The sequence below is a fragment of the Catharus ustulatus genome, chromosome 6 (genome assembly GCF_009819885.2).
Source record: "Catharus ustulatus isolate bCatUst1 chromosome 6, bCatUst1.pri.v2, whole genome shotgun sequence".
Lineage (NCBI taxonomy): Eukaryota > Metazoa > Chordata > Aves > Passeriformes > Turdidae > Catharus > Catharus ustulatus.
Genome location: NC_046226.1, coordinates 40,080,544 through 40,098,080, shown reverse-complemented (window position 1 = coordinate 40,098,080; position 17,537 = coordinate 40,080,544). Strand labels below are relative to the sequence as shown.

Sequence of the window (17,537 nt, the reverse complement as noted above, 5' to 3'; positions counted from 1 at the left end):
TCTCTATGACGGATCACAGCTATTTCCCCAAAGTCACAGCTGAGCTTGCCCAACCCAGTAATGGTTTTGCCCTGTAGGCAAAATCAAGATCACAAAGCCCACAGGCCAGCTGTGCTGTGGGATGGTAGCTGAGTTGTGGTTAGCCTCCAGCTCTGGGTGGCATTCCCACAGCCCTGCCTGGAGCTTGGGGCCGTTGCTGCTGCAGTTTACTTTCCATCCCACTTCCCATCCCCTGTGTCCTTGTGGCTGTTTTGCTTGGCACAAAGCACCCAGGCAGGTGCAAGTATGTGGCAATCCTGCACAGAGAGCTGTCAGTGTTGTTAGAAACTGTCCTGCACTGCCTCTGCTCCTGCTCTGTTTGCAGGTCCAGCCCAAGGCCAGAGCTGTGAGCCTGTGTAGCTCAGCTCTGTTGTCTTCCACAGGTTCCCCCAAATGCAGAGCAGGCTCTGTGTGAACTGGAGCTGCCTTGGTTGCATTTATGGAGCTGCAAGCATTATGGTTAGGGACAGCAGGCTGCAAAAATCCCTTCTATGAAGAAAGCTGGTGTTGCAGCCAGAATGGATTTGAACACCACTTAAACCTGTAGGTGATCATTTCTAGGGTAAATGCACTGAGACCAGCTGCTGACAGATCATGGGGCTGAATGTGAGACAAAGTCAGTACCACAAACCCCATCCTGACCCATGGAAATGTGGTTGGAAAATACCCACTGCAGGCTGGCAGCGAAGGTTGTGTAAAATAAACAATAAAAGTAAGGCAGCATGATACAAGGCAAAGTGTCTTCAGAGGGACCTTGCACCAAACCAACCCAAAACCGAAAAAGGATAAACATAAAAAACTTGCAACCATATGTTGAACCACTGCCCAGGTCCAGGCTGCAAGGAGCTGGAAAACTGGGCTGCAAGGGAGTGAGACTTTACCAAGCTACCTAGGTTCTTAGCAGATCAAAGAGGATTAATATGGGATGATGAACAAATCCTTGCTGAAAGGGAGGGGAAGGAGGCAGTGGAGTAGCTTCTGTAACTAGAAGAAACTGGCTAGTTACTTTAGAACATTTTTACTAAGCAACATGGCTCCAGTGAACTTTTCCAAACTAAATTTCAGGCTGGATCACCTCAGCTGCTTTCAGCATATCCATTTTCTGGCCATGTCCTCCTGTTTTTCATCACTCAGTAACCCTGCTTGCAGAGGTTTCTGGTTTGTCTCTCTGCTTAAGGCAATTACAGCTGCAGCTTGAGACATCTCAAGGCAGTGTAATGGTGCTCAGCACTTCTTCCCCCTTGGTGTGGGGGTCCAAAAGCTCTCCTCTTCAGTTTCAGCACTTTTACTGGGTCCTTCTAGTTACACGTCCTGTGGTCCCTTCCTCCCTGCATTTCCTTTCTATCCAAGCAGCTGGAAGTTTTCTTCCAGGTCGTCTACTCTCCCCCTTTGACTTTGCTACCTCCTTCCTGAGTCTATTGTTCCTGCTTCCAGCAGGAGGCTGACACTAAAACAGTCACTGCCCCCAGCTGTAACCACAGTAGCCCTTTCTCAAATTCTCTTCAGAGCTTCCCCACAGGTGCCACACAGTTCCTAAGGAATGCTGCATCCATAATTCTATGGATGTTTGTTTCACCAGTGGCTCTGCATCCCCTCTACACATTGCAGCCACCTATGGAGCGGAAGCTCTGCTACCTACTCCCCCTGCACCCAAATCCTTCATAGTGACCTGTTTGACAGTGGTGATTCCACTCTGAAAATCCTTTATTTTCAAAAGAGCTTTCTCATTTTGCCTTGCTTATTATTGCCTTCTGGTCAGCTCTGTCTGCCTTTCTTTCATGGCTCACTGTCTTCTGGTTAAGGCATGCTCCCAATGCTTGTAGGGGCTGCAGGCAACTAGTCCCTGTACTGGAGGGATTCAGTTTATTTAGAAAACTCCTGAGTGGATCTGCAGGGAAGAGAGATTACACACCTACTGGAAAATCTGGAAGAGTCATGTCTGATGGGTGGACAGCCCTACTGGTTCTGACCTCAGGCAAGTTAGTGCCTGTGCTGTCAACCGCCTTTGAAAGAACGGAGCTCAGGGTCTGCTCATTTCCCAGTTTTTCACCTTGCTTCCATGTGGTGTGATGTGTATGTCTTCCATCACTTGAATGATTGTCCCCTGCCAAACAGCTTCCTTCCAGTAGGGATGTCTGTAACATCTCCAAACAGACCGTTACAGCAAGATCTAAAACTAGTTCTCAGACCCCGGAAACCCCAGGTCACGTCAGCCAGCACAGCCCTACTTGCGGTATATCTAAAGCTTCCCAAGTCCAAAGCACCTGCCAGGCCAGAGGTGATAGTACCAGACATTTGCAAATCAACATTTAATTGTAATATTGGAAATGGAGTAACAAAAGAAAACCCTGAAGATACACATGTATAAACACACAAACACTCACTTAACAACGACTCAGTAGCAGATCACTCCTGCCTTGGCCCTACCCTCCTGTCACCCTTTCCATCAAACCACAGCAGTTTTGCCTGGCAGCCCAGCAACACTGGCACAGCTGAAAGGGAAAGTCCTCTCTTCTCCCTTCCAAGACTTCCTAGCCCTTGCCTTACTTATTCAGCGCTTGCACAAGCAGGAGATCAGCTCAGCAATGCAATGACAATCGCTGTTTGAGCAGAGCTTGGGACACAACTCATCCCACAGCTGCCACTTCCCAGAGTGGGTGCAAGGGACAGCTCGTGCAGCAGGATCAGCCTTTTGGCTGCAACACAACCCCGAATCAGAGCAAGCCATCCATGACTACACTCCTCAATATCTCTCAAGTTACCCATCTGTTGTGTACCTTAAATTTGTGTTCCTTCAACCTTTGCTGGCTTTTCTCCAAACCACAACATTTGCAAGACTGCAATAAAATTGCAAATTTTATTCACTCTACACATACTGTATTAACTCCTTATCTTAGATCTTGCTGGAAGCATTGCATGGAGCCAGTGAGTGACATGACTGCCTGCCTTGGTGCTATACTTTTTCCTAGGGAGGCAGCTACTAATTACACTCAGTTCAGCACACTGGCAGCCTGGTCAGCCACAACCCTAAGCCAGCTGCTTTCCTTGCATCAATCCAAGTGAATATATGGCAGGACAGTTTGCTGACTTGACAGAAACATAACCTAACCTAAGGAAAAGTTTTTCATATGATCCCTGAAACCACAGATAATTAGGAGCATCTTCTTACACACTGTCCCTTTCAGCTGGGAAGAAGCATACCTGCTGAGAACCTGTCCCTTGTTGTGGTGAGAAGGAGAATGCCTTCTACTTAATTTTCCTCTTCTCTATTCATGGCTGTGTTTGCTCCTTCCACTACTGAAAATAGCCAGGCTGCCTTGAAATACTGAGCAGGGCTTTCTCCCAGAGTTACTGTCTATCCCCAAGGAAAATCATGTGGATTAGTTAGTGTCTGTGAACTGCTTAGTAAGAAAGGAGGGGGAAAAAATTTTAAAAATATTTGTGTTAGGAATTGCTTCTTTGCCCAAGGCATCATTGTAGATTTCTGGTACCCCACCACTCAACATTGTGATCCATGGGAAACTATATCTTCCTGTTACTTTTTGGGTAGTTTACTGAATTTGCCATCCCCTTTCCCAAAACTTCTCATTCAGCAAAAGTTTGAGAGGCCAATGGGTCTGAATAGGAGAGGAGGACTCAGCCACCTCATCTCCCTCGCTACACAGTCCTATCACCCATGTTGTTTGCTGGGCAGTGAGAAAAAAGCAAGGTCCCTTTTTCCCTCTACCATCCTGCTTTTGGACAGACTCACAGAGAAGCACTTTCTCTTACCTTTGGCTCAAGCCTGAAAGTGCAGAGCATGTTTTATCCCCATCACAGCACTTCCCTCCTGAATCTCTCCAGCTCCTTCACAGTAACCTCAGAGCCTCAGATAACCAGACTTCTATATTGAAAATTGTCCCTGGTGGTATGGCAGACTCCAAGATCATGCCTGGTCATCATGCTTTGCTTTCCTTTGTTCTTTTGGATAGTGCTGGGAACAATCTCTTTTCAGCAGAGGCGGATAACAGTAAGGTGACCTCTGATTAAAAGGCTACATTAGGCTCAGGGTCTGGTGTCACAGCAGTCAGGAGGAAAGAGGTAGATGTCAGATGAGATGTAGATGGATAGGGAAGCTGAGAGCCAAAGAGGAGGCTGCCAATTTGGAGCTCAGAAATTCAGCACTAAAGCACATGAGATGCAAAAGAAACAGATGCAGGAAATAGCAAGAACAGTGCAGTGACAGCACTAATTCACAGGGAACAGTCAGCAGCAGGAGGTCTTTCCTGTACTGACAAAGACAACAAAAAGAAACTGATTATTTCTCAGACCAGCAGCATGCTCTCCCTGCTGCTTTTATACAAAACTGATGGACAGGATCAGCAGCCTTGCCAGGATCTGGAGCAACCAGCATAGGTTTGAAGGCCTGCAAGAGACCCTGCTGAGGTAGAGAAGCTGAAGTAACCCTGCTGTAGCAAGCATTCGAGGACACAATGCAGTGAACAGAAACTGTGCCTCCTCCATGGAGGAGAGGAGTTTGCACTGTATCTCCCCATGGCTCCTAGCACAGACTGGCAGAGACAAGTGTGACACTGACCAACTGGCCTCTGAGGCTGCCTCAGCTCCTTCTGAGCACATGCCTTTTCTCTCTGTCATGATTTAACCCTGCATCCAAGCATCACACAGCTCACTCCGCCCACCCCACCCACTGGGATGGGGAAGAGAATTGGTAAAAGGTAAAATTGGTGGGTGGAGATTAGAATAGCTTAATAACTGAGATAAAGTAAAATATAATAGTAATAATAATTGGAAAAAATGAATTGAACCCAAGAAAAACAATTGATGCACAAGACAATTGCTCACCACCTGCTGACTGTTGCCCATCCCATTCCCAAACACAAGAAAGAAACAAGCAGAGGAAGGAAGCAGCACCACACAACAGATGATGACAGGGCAGGAGCAAGCAACTCAGGTTGAGGCAGCTCCAGCCAACATGAACACAAACACTCTCAATGCACCTTCATCATCTGAACTTCCTCCTCTACACAGGATGCAGCTTACACAACCCGGCAGCAGAGACTCCCTCTGCTGCTGCCTTTCTGCAGCTTCACCTCTCAGGGCCCTGAATTCACTAACAGGCCTTCATTGCCCAGAGCAGCCTCACTTACAGCTCTACCCAAAGCCCCTGCCCATGGGGTTTGAGGAGGGTATGTTTGCATTTGAGCTCAGCCCAGAGTTTCCAGACCATGTCTGAGCTATATTATAGGAGTAGTAGTCTCTGGTTGTGTTTATTGATCTTAGCCTGTAGGCTGGTTTATCAGCCTGACTTGTCTTATCACCACAAACACACCTGACAATCACTGGGCCTGATCCTGACCCAGTTTGACTGCAAACAACCTCATCACCATGAGCTTGTCCAGCTATCTCAATTCTTGGTCAAATCCAGACACTATGCCAGGCCTGCCAGGCTCTCTGTGGTCAGGTGCTGTGGGAATGAGCCATGTCCAGTGAGGGCCCTGGCTGCTGGCCTCAGGAACAGCCCCTCACAGCTCTCCTTGGCCTAGTGTGCAGCCAGCCCTTACTGCACCCTGACATCAGCTCTCCTGGTATGACTGCCAGGACAGCTGCACCATGAATGGCATCAGGGAACTCAACTTGTCTAAAAATAGCTGCGAGGAAAATGCTATCAGTTACTTTTACCTGCATTGCTTCCCCAGCACATGCATGTGTAATTCCAGAAATGGCATATAGGCACCATTAAGGTAGTAGAATAAAAGCAACAGAAACCAGGGCCTACTTAAGACATGACTGCTGCCAAGGATGAGCTCTGTCAGGCTGTATCAGGCTTCACTACCCAGCTGAGAAACTCATCTCAGAGCAGCTTCAATGAGATGTGACAGCCAGAAGCCTCTCATCTTACTGCATGTGCCTACCATATCAGATCTCAGTGTGATCATACAGTTAGAGCTTTGCTGATTTCCAGAACACAAGACCCTGCTAAACCTGCAAGGGTTTTTCTGCAGGGCTTTTTTTTTTTTTCCTCCTTTTTCCCCCCTTGTTTCCAACAACTCTATTGCTCCTGATTGCATGTCTGTGTCCCAATACTTTATGTATCTTCCTAAGATGATACATGACCCTTCCATGAGTCCTAGGTTTCCATTGCAAGAAATTTTATTGTCTACCTTAACATCTGTGGATAATGTGGAAATGAGTGAAGAAAGCCTTTAAATTTAAACTGAAGTTGTCTTGTCCAGATATTAGTACATTTAACAGTTTCTTTTAGTGACAAACTGGTGCTACAGAGCAACCTCTTTTCAGAGGTAAGGAAATTCCAGTGCATTCCATCTCTGTAATACCATGCTACTGATTAACTTTTGTTGTTTTCATCCTCCTGAACCTCTCATTGCTCTGCATTCACTTTTTTTTTTTAATTAAAACATGAAATGGACTACATGCAATTGACTTTTAGTTCACAGCACAACCATATTTTTTCATCTTTTTCTTGCACTATAACTGAATGACTTTCTAGCCAATACCCTACTGCTTCTAGGCAGGTAATACAGCAGTTAAGGGTGCTGACATAATCTTTGCTCTGAAGTAACCACTTCCCTACCTTGATTACTGCCTCATGATGCCTTGATTACTGCATAGCCAAGGAATAGCTCCTTGAGAGGTCTCCCCTGATTAAATCAGGGCTCTGAAGATAGAGAAGTCTGAAGGGGAAGCCCACCAGGCATGGATGAAGTCACTCGGTCTTTTAGCCTGGAGGAAACTGAGGGGACTTCATCCCTCATCCTGGTCTTCAATATCCTCATGAGGGGAAGCATAGAGGCAGATACTGGTCTCTTCTTTTTAATGACCAGTGTCAGGACCTGAGAGAATGGCCTAGAGTTGTGTCAGTGAAGATTTAGGTTTGATATTAGAAAAGAGTTCATCAACCAGAGGGTGTTTGGCACTGGAACAGGTTCCTCAGGGCACAGAGCTTGACAGAGTTCAAGAAGTGTTAGGACAATGCTCTCGGGCACATGGTGCGACCCTTAGGGATATCCTGTGCAGGGCAAGGAGTTGGACTCGATGATCTATGCGGGTGCCTTTCAACTGAGGACATTCTGTGGTTCTGTAAATCATTTCCCAATCACCGTTCGTTTGTGCCGGTGTACCAGGCCCGGTGCCCTGAGGTCGGCTGCTGGAGCAGGGGATGCCTGCTCTGAGCTTTCTCCCCGGTAGCAGATGACCCACAGCAGGCACTGCCCCACTGCTATTCTAAAGGTCCCTTCTCTCGGTCCGGGCTCGCAGCGGCCCCAAAAGGAGGGGCACAGCTAACAGGGCTCCCCAGCAGCGCCGAGCAGGGAGCTGTGCGACTGCCGTCAGTGCCCCGAGCTCACGGGTCTCGGGGCGTGCAACGCCCCGTGTGTGTAAGGCGATGCCGTGACCCCGCAGCGGCCGGGGTGACCCGGAGCTAACGCTGCCCCACATCCCGGGACCCAGGGAAAGAGGCACCTTGCTCCCTCCTCGCCGATCAGACCCAGGGACGCGGCGGGGGGGCCGGCCCAACACGGCTCTACCGCGGCTGCGGCGCCGATTGGGCCCTGCCGGCTGCCGTCCCTGCGGGGGTGTCTGGGAAGGAGAGATCATGGCGGCGGAGCCGAGCAAGACGGAGATCCAGACCCTGTTCAAGCGGCTTCGGGCAGCGCCGGCCAACAAGGTAGCGGGGAGTGGCCAGGGTCCGCCGCACTGTCCGTGCCGGGCTGTTGCCCTGCGGCCGCAGCCTGCGCTCCGACCGGGCCCCGGTGGGCTCCGGGCCGCGCTGCGGCGGCTGTTGTGGTAGCCGGGCAGGGGCCCTTGGGGAGAGCCTGGGCAGAGCGGCCGGGGCCGCCGAGCTGTGGCAAGGGATGGCGGAGCGGCAGAGCCGTCGTTTCAACCTGGCTGTCCCTCTACTTTCGCTTTAGTCGTGCTTCGACTGCGGCGCCAAGAACCCGAGCTGGGCCAGTATCACCTACGGGGTCTTCCTGTGCATCGACTGCTCCGGCGTCCACAGGTCCCTGGGCGTGCACCTCAGCTTCATCAGGTGCGTGGGGAGCGCGGCCCGCGGTGCCGCCGGCAGGCCTGGAGCAGCCATCCCCCCTTGGGGTGGGAGCGCGCAGGGGCTGGGAGAGAAACCTTATCACGGAGCGATCACCTCGGTGTTTACGTGGCGTGCTCGCTGGAGGTTCTGGGTCACTCAGCACTTCCAAAATGGAGTTTCCAAAGCACTACAAATGGAATGTCATGACATGTAGCTTTCGCTAACGTTGCAGAAATGCTGTTTGAACTTGGCGTTGTAGGAGCAGAGAGGAGAGTGTGGTGTGTGAATCTTGCCAGTAAGGCAGCAGTGTGCTGTATGTACATTTTCGTAATGCTGAGCAAGGCAAAAAGACGAATATTGTTTAATCTTTTTGTATCAACCTAATGGGGAAGATGGTGTTGGCTTTTCAGCCTAGTTCTTGTTTTCAGTACTTGTAAAAATTAGCATTTTAAGTTAACAGAACTGTGACCTTTACTTGTTAGGAGAGAAATTGAGTAACTGCTATGAGACACTCTGTATCCCTTAGCTTTACTTGGATGTATTCTCAGTTGCTTTGTCACGTGTTTTGGCCTAACCTGTGGGATGGGCCGAATATGAGTCTCTCATGTTGTGGGGAGATCACATATACAAAGAAAGTTCTTGGCTGTGCTTTCCTAGGTCAAGCTCTGCCTTCCAAACAAGCTGTACAAGGGAGAGAGCCTCAAAATTTGGATAAAAGCTGGTCTTTTCCCTCACTTTAAAAGTTGAATTTAATTTTTTACAGGAGCAAAGAAATTCCCAAGATGTTCTTTCCACCTTTGCCTCCTACACTTTGGAATAGTAGTGGAATATTTGACCAAGGCCAGAGCTTGTTTTTGCATTTGGTTTGCCTGGTCTTTATTAATAGAAATCATTGGTTCTCACACAGGTCCACAGAGTTGGATTCTAACTGGAGCTGGTTCCAGCTGAGGTGTATGCAAGTGGGCAGTAATGCCAACGCGGTGAGGAGCCTCTGTAGGCATTTTGCTTGCTTTCCGTCTTGCTAGTCCACATCCTCTGTTTCTTGTCCCTTTCCTTCATGTGGCTTTCTTGGTACCAATCTCATTTGAAATATGTAATGAAGCAGGGCATTTGTCAAGTGTGCTTGGAAGTCAGACTGTGATCTTTGCATGTGTTGTTCTCTGATGTGCAGATCTCTCATTTTTTTGCACCTCATTTAAATGAGAAGCAAAGCCTTCTTACTTCTTAAAGGAGTTACTAACACTGATCAGTTTGAAAGGTGGTGCTCAGTGTTGTGACTCAGAATCATCCTTCTGTAGAGAAGATAGATGATTTTCATGGGCCCCTGGAATGAGACTTCTTGTAGAAAGCTGATCAGTGAATGGTTGGTTCAGGCTGTGTTCTCAGCTTGTCATCCTCTGTCTCTGGGAAGTTTTGTTTTTCTGTTGAGTTTGTCTAGTGCTTGCTTGAGTATGATCTAGCAGTCAGGAGACTGAATATTCCTCTCTTTTCAGACTGCTTTCTTCCGCCAGCACGGCTGTACCACCACAGATGCCAATGCTAAATATAACAGTCGAGCTGCCCAGATGTACAGGGAGAAGATCCGGCAGCTGGCAAGCGCTGCCATGGCCAAGTATGGCACTGATGTAAGTCTGAGAGCTCTGGAGTGCTAGATGGGTACTGCTGGATGCTGAGTCTTGTAGGATACCTTCTTTTGTGCCTCTCCTCTATTTAGTTGCTTATAGATGGACTGAGTGGAGCCCCTGGGCACTCCCCTGACAAGAGTGATGCTGATTTCTTCATGGAGCACACACAGGTGAGAAGAACTGCCTAAACCAGGCAGCCCTAATAGCTCTCCAATAGCCAGCTCTTCAGCCAGGAGCAGTTCCACTTAGCTTGGAAAGACTCTAAATTGTATAATTAATCAGTAGTAACATGGAGGAAGTCAGATTCAGTCATCTGCCTGGGACACAGTCACAGATCTGAACAGTCCCTGTAATATCCATGTTCTTTGTTTTTGAGACCATCTTTAGATTCAAGACGTACTCAAAGCTACCAGCTATGCCCTGGAAGATGTTTTGTGTGCTGTGTCAATGCTTAGTTTCTTTGCTCAGTTAAAGCAAGGACTAGCTATTACTTTGAACTTCTGATTTAGAACAAACTTTTCAGTGCATAGACCCTGGTAAAGTGGATTTGGGCAACTGCACCATGCCAGGCAGACTTTCTCAGGTAATGTAAGAATGGGCTGTATGGCAAATAGAGACAGTGGAAGTGGAGAATAATTGTTTCCAGGAAAACTCATTCAGACTTTCTCCCAGATTTAAACTCATTTCCTTTAATCTGGGAAGTCTTCACATTAGCCAGCTTGTGAAATGATTCTGTCATTCCTCCTGGGCTTACATTCAGCTTAGCTTCCTTTTTTTTTTTTTTTGTTTTGTTTTTAAATTTTTGTTCCTGCTAAGGGAATGTAGACTTGTCCATGTTATGTTCAAGGAAGGCATAGTCTAAAGTTTGGAATAAGTTTCCTTTGGCCTAAAATTGAATACAGGTCATTAAACCTCTAGTAAATTCAGGATTGTTTGGTTCATTCATCTTCTGCAAATAACTGGAATGAGTATCTCCTTGCAGTCTTCCAGTACCTGGGATGTAGCAGATGCCAGCCAGAATCCTGCACAGTCTTCTCCAGAGGTAGAAAAAGCAGCAAAGTCATCAGAAGGCAACGAAGTGTTGAGTGAGTTCTTTACTAAGTAATATATCCAAGAACTTGCCTTCATTTCCAGGAGAATACAGTTCTGTACCACTGTTGGAAGGGCTGAACTTATCCTTTGGTTTGGGCCCAAAAGAGTGGAAGTTCTGTGCACTCTTATGAAGTTCAGTTAAATTAGTGGAGACTTCTAAAAACACTGCTCCGTTTGGGCTCAGTTCTTCACTTTTCCTGAAATGCACACAAAACTGTTTTGGCTTAGCTGACCCATTTCCCTGCTTTCAGACATAATTATTTGTCAAAACACTCTTCTCTACCCCTTGAATTTGATGGGTCTGAAAATGGCATAGGACAGAAAATTTTCTGTTTCTGAAGGGGTGAAGGACAAGGAAACCAAGAACCTGTGTGCATAACTGTAATTTGAAACAACTTTGTATACTTCTCTGCAGAGTGTTTGCTTTCTTTTACTGTGTTAAGAACACGGCAGATGGAATAATTTGCTCTATGAAGACAAAGTTTTTTTTCCTTGGGAAATTGGCATATTTCAAGCTGAAACTGGATTTATTTGTGGGGGCAAAGGAGCTAGGAGATATGTAGTGGAACTGTGAACATACTGGAAAGAAAAGGGTTGAGAATCAATCTGCTGAATGTTCTTTTCTGGTTTTGTGCCCACAGATTCCAGCCAAGGTCCATCAATTGACTTGTTGAGCACATCTCCTAAAGCTCCTCTAGGTAACACTCTCCACTCTCAGATCAGTCTTGGACTTATACCCACTGCTTAGTAGTAACGTCAGTGAAGCTGGAAGCAATGAGCCAGTTTCCAGAATGTCTAAATAAGCTTGTCTCCATGTTGAGCCAGTACTTAAGATCTTCCTGAAGCCCAAAACCAAGTCATAGTTTTCTGGAGGTTTCCTCCTCATTTTGATAATTGAGTTCAAAGCTGTTTCTTTCCCAAAAGCATGTTTTCCTGGTTTTGAGCTTTGGACAAAACTTGACACTTGCATATCTAGAACTTGGATGATCAAGGCCACATGGCTGGCTTTTTTGTTTGTTTCCCCACAGAACCTTTGGAGGCAAATGAATTTTTAGCTTTTAGACTAATAGGGATTTGTATCTGATTCTCCCCTGCCATTACTGTCCTGGCTGTACACAGAACATCTAACTGGAGCTTTTTCCTTATTGAGAGCATGCTCCTAGCCCACAGTAGGTTCATTCTGGGTGGAAGGCCTGTGTCCTCAAGTGTCTGTTCATTTCCCATGTTTTACGTCTCTTCCTCAGACATATCCATGTATCTGTCAACACAAGGGGCTGCTCCTGCTGGAGGTAACTGGCTAACAGCTGGCCTGCGCTGGCTGCTTGAGACAACTCTGCTTGCCCCTCCTGAGATTCTGCCTTCACTTCTAACTTTAGCTTCCTGTGCCTAGAGGGAGAGAACAAGACAAAGCTTATATTGTTGTATTGAGATCTAAACCAGATATGGCATATCTGTAAAGAGACCTTATTAACATTTCTGTTAAATGTGTCCTGAAACATAAAAAACCCCAAACACAAACCCAAACAACTTCAAATCAAGTGTTAGGAACAACGAGCGGAAAACAGTTTCAGATAGTGTGAATGTTTTGAATCCCCTTATTTAAAAAGACTTATCATAAAGATTAGAAAACAAGTCAAGAATAATTTATGGGCTAACAAAAGTCATATGGCTGTAGAAAATCAGGAGACACACACACAAAAGAGAAGCCCAACAAGGGCAATAAAAGATTTTGGACTTACCTATGGGAAGCTGGAAAATGTTTTGGGCAGTCCCTCTCTGCTTTGTTCTTACACTTTGCCCCAGACATTTGCTGCTTGGCTGGCCATTGTCTGGTTTTACAAGTGTGGCATGCCCTCAAGAGTGACAAGTGCAAGGTGTTGGGGAACCTGTTGCTTTTACAGCTTGCTGCACTTTAGGTTCATTTTTGTACATTCATGTAAACACAACTTTAGGGTTCTTGCTGCTTTGTCCCTAAGGCATTGATAAGGCTCTGACCTTCACATGCCTCTGAAGCTGCATTTTATTGGTCTTTCTCTGACTACCCTGACACCTACTGCATAACACTCAGAGGAGTTATTCACAGTTCTTAATTCAATTATAAGTTGCTCCAGAATGGTCATGCTTCTTTAGGCCACTAGCCTGCAGTTGTGGAGCTTCTACGTGCATCTTTCTTGCCTGAGTGAAATCACCCAGGCTTCTGATGTGAAGCTGCATGGTGTGCTCTGGACGCTACTGCAGCTGGACTGTGGTGGATGTTCATGTGGGTTGCTGTCTAATTTTGGCCTCTTAAATTAATTCCCTTCTGCTTATTTGCTGCTTCCCTCCTTTTGCAGAACTTAAATCCTCCCTCATTGGAAAGAAGAAGCCAGGAGCTGCCAAGAAAGGGGTATGTCTGATCTCTTTTTGGAGGGGAGGTAAAGCATGTCTTGCGTTTCTGCTGTCCGTTCCCTCATCCTTGCTTTCTGCTTGACAAAGCTGTGTGACAAAGCCATAGAGATCTGTTTTGGGGAGAGGAGACCTTAAGCAGCCTGTATATTACTGCCAAAAAAATTATGTTCTGGATCATTACTGGTTGTGGTCTGAAGCATATGTGGTTGATCTCTAAGTTTTGGCCACTGGTGTGTTAATTCTTGGGTGTTCTTCCATACTGTCTTGCAAGGTTTTCTTTTGGGTCTGTGACTACACGGGGAGACTGAAGGCCTTATTGGTGCAGCAAGAAGCAGGATTCAGGTTTTTTTTCTATGATGAACAGTCTAGGATGAAGAATTCACAGGATTTTGATTTTGTTTTTCAAGCTGGGTGCAAAAAAAGGTCTTGGAGCCCAGAAAGTGAGCAGCCAGAGCTTCACTGAAATTGAGCGGCAAGCCCAGGTGGCAGAACAGCTGAGGGAGCAGCAGGCAGTGGAGTCTAGGAAACAAGCTGAGGAGTCCATGTAAGTGCGCTGTTTGGGATGATTACCTTGCATACCTAAGGCAGAAGTAGTGTGAGGTTAATACTGTTCACCCTAGGATCACCAAATGTGACTACAAAACATACTGCATGAGAGGAAGAGCAGTAGCTATATGCCAATATGGTCCTTGCAGCAAGGCATAAGTTGTACTGCTGTATTTTACTCAAATTAGCATGTTGGAAGAGTGTAGGGGAGCAGATACTTCTGTATCATGTGTTTCTGTTCACCTTTGGGCAGGACTGAAAAAGCCAAAGGCTGAACTGGATGGTTCATTCTGGGTGCAGGGGTGGGGAGAAGATAGACACTGTGATGCTTACAGTAAAGAAATCATGGTTAGCCAAAGAAGAGTTGAATCCCAGAGGAGGAGATGGCAAAACAAGCAATACTTCTGTGCTAGCATTTTTGGCAGAGCTGTTGTGAAAGTGGCTGATTTGAAGGGTGGTGAGGGTTATTTAACCACTTGTTCCTCTACAATATGGGCAGCAAGAGAGGGTAAGGAGCTGACACTCACCATGGCTCTTTCCCTTAGAGTCACCTCAATGCGATTGGCTTATCAGGAGCTGCAGCTCGATCGGAAGAAGGAAGAGAAGAAACTCCAGAACCTTGAAGGGAAGAAACGTGAACAGGCAGAGAGGCTGGGCATGGGATTGGTGTCCAGAAGGTACTTGGCTGTGGATGGCATAGGACAGGTGTCTTGGAAGTACCCTGCCCTGGAAAACTTCCTTGAAGGCAGTAGTTTGCTCTTGTAATAGATAAGGAGATGAGCTAAAGTGCTCATATGCTGGTCTCTGACTGAAAATGCTTTGGGCCCCAGAAGGAATAGGGACACTCTGTTCAAAGATTCTGGTTCTCATTTGAGCTTTTCCACAGATCTGTGTGGCCTTTCAGTCTGTCAGTGTCTAGCACTAGAGCCCTGCTGCTTAACAGGTGTCCCCCTGCAGAATCCTTCCTTTAAGAAGGTAGCTCAGGAGTTCTGAAGGAGCATAGATGAGTGGTGAAGGGGGCTGACATCCCAGAACTCGCCCTCAAAACTTGTGTCACCTGCCCTGCCTGTGAAGGCTACATTCAGTTTTGAGGTAGACTGGTTGTAGGGACTGGATGCTGTCAGACCCATCAGCCCTAACTCTGCCTCTTTGTTGTGCCAGTTCTGTCTCACACTCGGTGATGTCTGAGATGCAAGTAATTGAGCAGGAGACGCCACTGGTAGCAAAATCTTCCCGCTCCCAATTGGACTTGTTTGAAGATGGTGGAAGCTTCACATCTGGGCCCCCCAAGTAAGACTTGCCTTCAGTGTAGTCTTTGCTTATTCCTGAATTTTCTATCTGGTGTAAATTACCTATTTTTGGTACCTAGGTACAAATACAGTCCCTTCTCATTCGAAGATGCATTTGGCTCACGATGGGAAACAGACTCTTCATGGGGTATGGACAAAGAGGAGGAACCAGAGGTGACCGTTGCCAGCATTCGGCCAGTTTCAGAGAGGTAAAGTGTTTGCCACTGCTAGTGTACCTTGTGCCCTTGTGTAGGGGACAAAGGATAAGTGAGGGAGCTGTGGCATAAATGCTGCTGTGTTACAGCAGGAGCCTTGTGCTGCAAAAAATGACTTGCATAGGCACAGACAAGAAAAAGGGCCTCTAGTGAAGGGGCCTTGGACACTTCTTTGCCTGTCATGTCCATAAGTTTATACAGCCTCTGTGGTCATTGAGTACTGACTGTCCTGAGGTGGGGAGAGGAGAGCCCCGATGTAAGTAATACTTAAGGATGACTTGCTTTTCTTTGATTAGATGAGGTCTGAGACAGAAGTCTGATTCTTTGCTGTGTTGGTGAGCTTAATCTGAGATGTCTCCTCTTGTTTCCTTAGACCCACCAGTAGGCGAGAGATGGAGAACAGGCCATCCATGGTGGAATCCAATGAAGCTCGGCAGAAGTTTGCAGGGGCTAAAGCTATCTCTTCAGATATGTTTTTCGGGCGGGAGGCAGATGCTGAGGTAGTTGCATTCTGCAGTGCTTACACTTGTACAGCTGTGGCTTTACCTCCTCCATTTTGCTCAGATCCTACTTTGTTCCCTTCCTGTATAACGTTTTGTTTTGTTTTCTGGTGCAGTATGAAGCCAGATCCCGATTGCAGCAGCTCTCAGGAAGCAGTGCCATCAGCTCTGCAGACCTGTTTGGAGAGGCTGACAATGTGCATTCAGGTTTGTTAGCACTCTGGGTTGAGGAAGGGGGCAGCTTTGGAAGACCTAGACTGGAGGGGATCAGGGTGCTTTCTGGAGCTGAGAGACTCTGGGCTAACTCCTCCTGGTTCTTGTAGGTGGTGTGTCTATTGGAAATGTCCTGCCTGCAGCTGACATTGCTCAATTCAAACAAGGAGTGAAATCAGTTGCCGGCAAGATGGCTGTCCTGGCCAATGGGGTGATGAACTCCCTTCAGGTGAGTTTACATTATGGCACTTTCAGAAAGGCTGTTGTCATGTTCAGGGGCTTTCACCACAACCTGGCTTCCATTGCAATTATCACTGTCTTCTCAAATTATGTGGAAAGTTCCAGGTAGACACCAGTCTGTTATTGCTGTTGACTGCAGTACAATAGGTGAGCAACTGCAGGTGGCCAGGGACCTCTACTTGGCCAGCCTTTCCCTCTTGCTGCACAGGACACCTTGTTGTGTCAGATACACCTTTTCCCACAAATTGCAGGCAGAATTTTTAAAGTCAAGGTCATTTTACCTTCTGCCTTTGTACAGTGTCCTTTCTAAATAACTGCACACTGCATTAAAATACAAACCCCCCAATTACTTGTTATCTGTCTCTGGATTTTGCACAAAGGTGTTGTAGCAAGGTGTCTCTGTTTCCTCCTTAGGATCGTTATGGTTCATATTGATGACCCAGGGACTGCAAAGAGAAGCCAGCAAGAGGCACTGATGCCACTTTTGCCTGGAGTAAACTCTGCAGGATTGTCTTATTTGTCTGGGTTGGTGGGGAGGGGAGGAGGTACGCGGAGGGGGTCAGGACATGGCTGTGCCCAGGATGCTTTCTGAATATCTCTGGATTCCACTCTATTAAAATTCAATGTGCCCTCATACCCACTGCTATCTACTAGCCAGTGGAGACAGGCCTTCTTACAGGGTTAACCTCACTGCTGTAAAAGATATGACAGGAACTCCTGGGCTGCCCTCATCAGTGCTCCTGTCCTTCTTTGCCCCATACCTTTAGCTCACCAAGTGAAAGAGAAAAGGGGAATGCTATTTTTCTGAACATTATGTGACATGACTGTTTTTTGTTCTGATCACTGCTCCCAATCCATGGTGCTGTGGAGTCCTCTGTATTTGCAGGGTTTGCCTTTTACCATGATCTAGTCCTTTTTACTGTCTTCTAAACCAGCAAATATGAATGCGGGAGAAAAAAAAAATCAAATCAAAGATTATTTTTTTAGCTTCTAACTACATCATCAGCAAAAAGGCCCAGGTAAAGAAGTAAAGAAATTTACTGGATCCCTGGTTTATTTTGTTGCCCAACTTTGGATCAGATCAAAGTACTGAGCCTCTTACGTAACTATGAGGTGTAGCAGTGAGGACGGTCATTTTAGTCCTGTTCAGCTTGGTCTCTGGTTTTAGTAAGAGTACTTTTCCTTAGACTATGGTGTTGAGGAGGTAGTAACAAGAAGGGTGGGAAAGGGCTAGTTACAAACTATTTGCTAACAGAGTGGCTGGGGTTGTTTGTTCTGGAGCCTTCTGTCTGGTACTGGGAAGAGCGAGCTTCACCTCTCCTGTCCAGGTGAGAGGCTGCAGCAGC

General features: G+C 46.8%; 1 protein-coding gene across 3 annotated transcripts; it reads left to right on the top strand.

Annotated features, from left to right (window-relative positions):
- Positions 1-7,587: 7,587 nt before the first annotated feature.
- On the top strand, positions 7,588-17,236 carry ARFGAP2 (ADP ribosylation factor GTPase activating protein 2). 3 transcript variants are annotated; one of them, XM_033063800.2, is made up of 17 exons: positions 7,588-7,723; positions 7,968-8,086; positions 8,991-9,063; positions 9,577-9,708; positions 9,798-9,878; positions 10,691-10,793; positions 11,442-11,498; positions 12,045-12,089; positions 13,134-13,186; positions 13,596-13,732; positions 14,280-14,411; positions 14,896-15,024; positions 15,104-15,232; positions 15,612-15,738; positions 15,855-15,945; positions 16,062-16,180; positions 16,606-17,236. In XM_033063800.2, exons 1-17 carry the CDS (start codon positions 7,652-7,654, stop codon positions 16,624-16,626), a joined length of 1,620 nt encoding a protein of 539 aa, XP_032919691.1. In that variant the 5' UTR covers positions 7,588-7,651; the 3' UTR covers positions 16,627-17,236. The 3 variants fall into 3 exon arrangements, with proteins under 3 accessions (XP_032919691.1, XP_032919693.1, XP_032919692.1); XM_033063801.2 differs by lacking the exon at positions 12,045-12,089 and having other exon boundaries at positions 7,595-7,723; XM_033063802.2 differs by lacking the exons at positions 11,442-11,498; positions 12,045-12,089 and having other exon boundaries at positions 7,593-7,723.
- Positions 17,237-17,537: the final 301 nt, after the last annotated feature.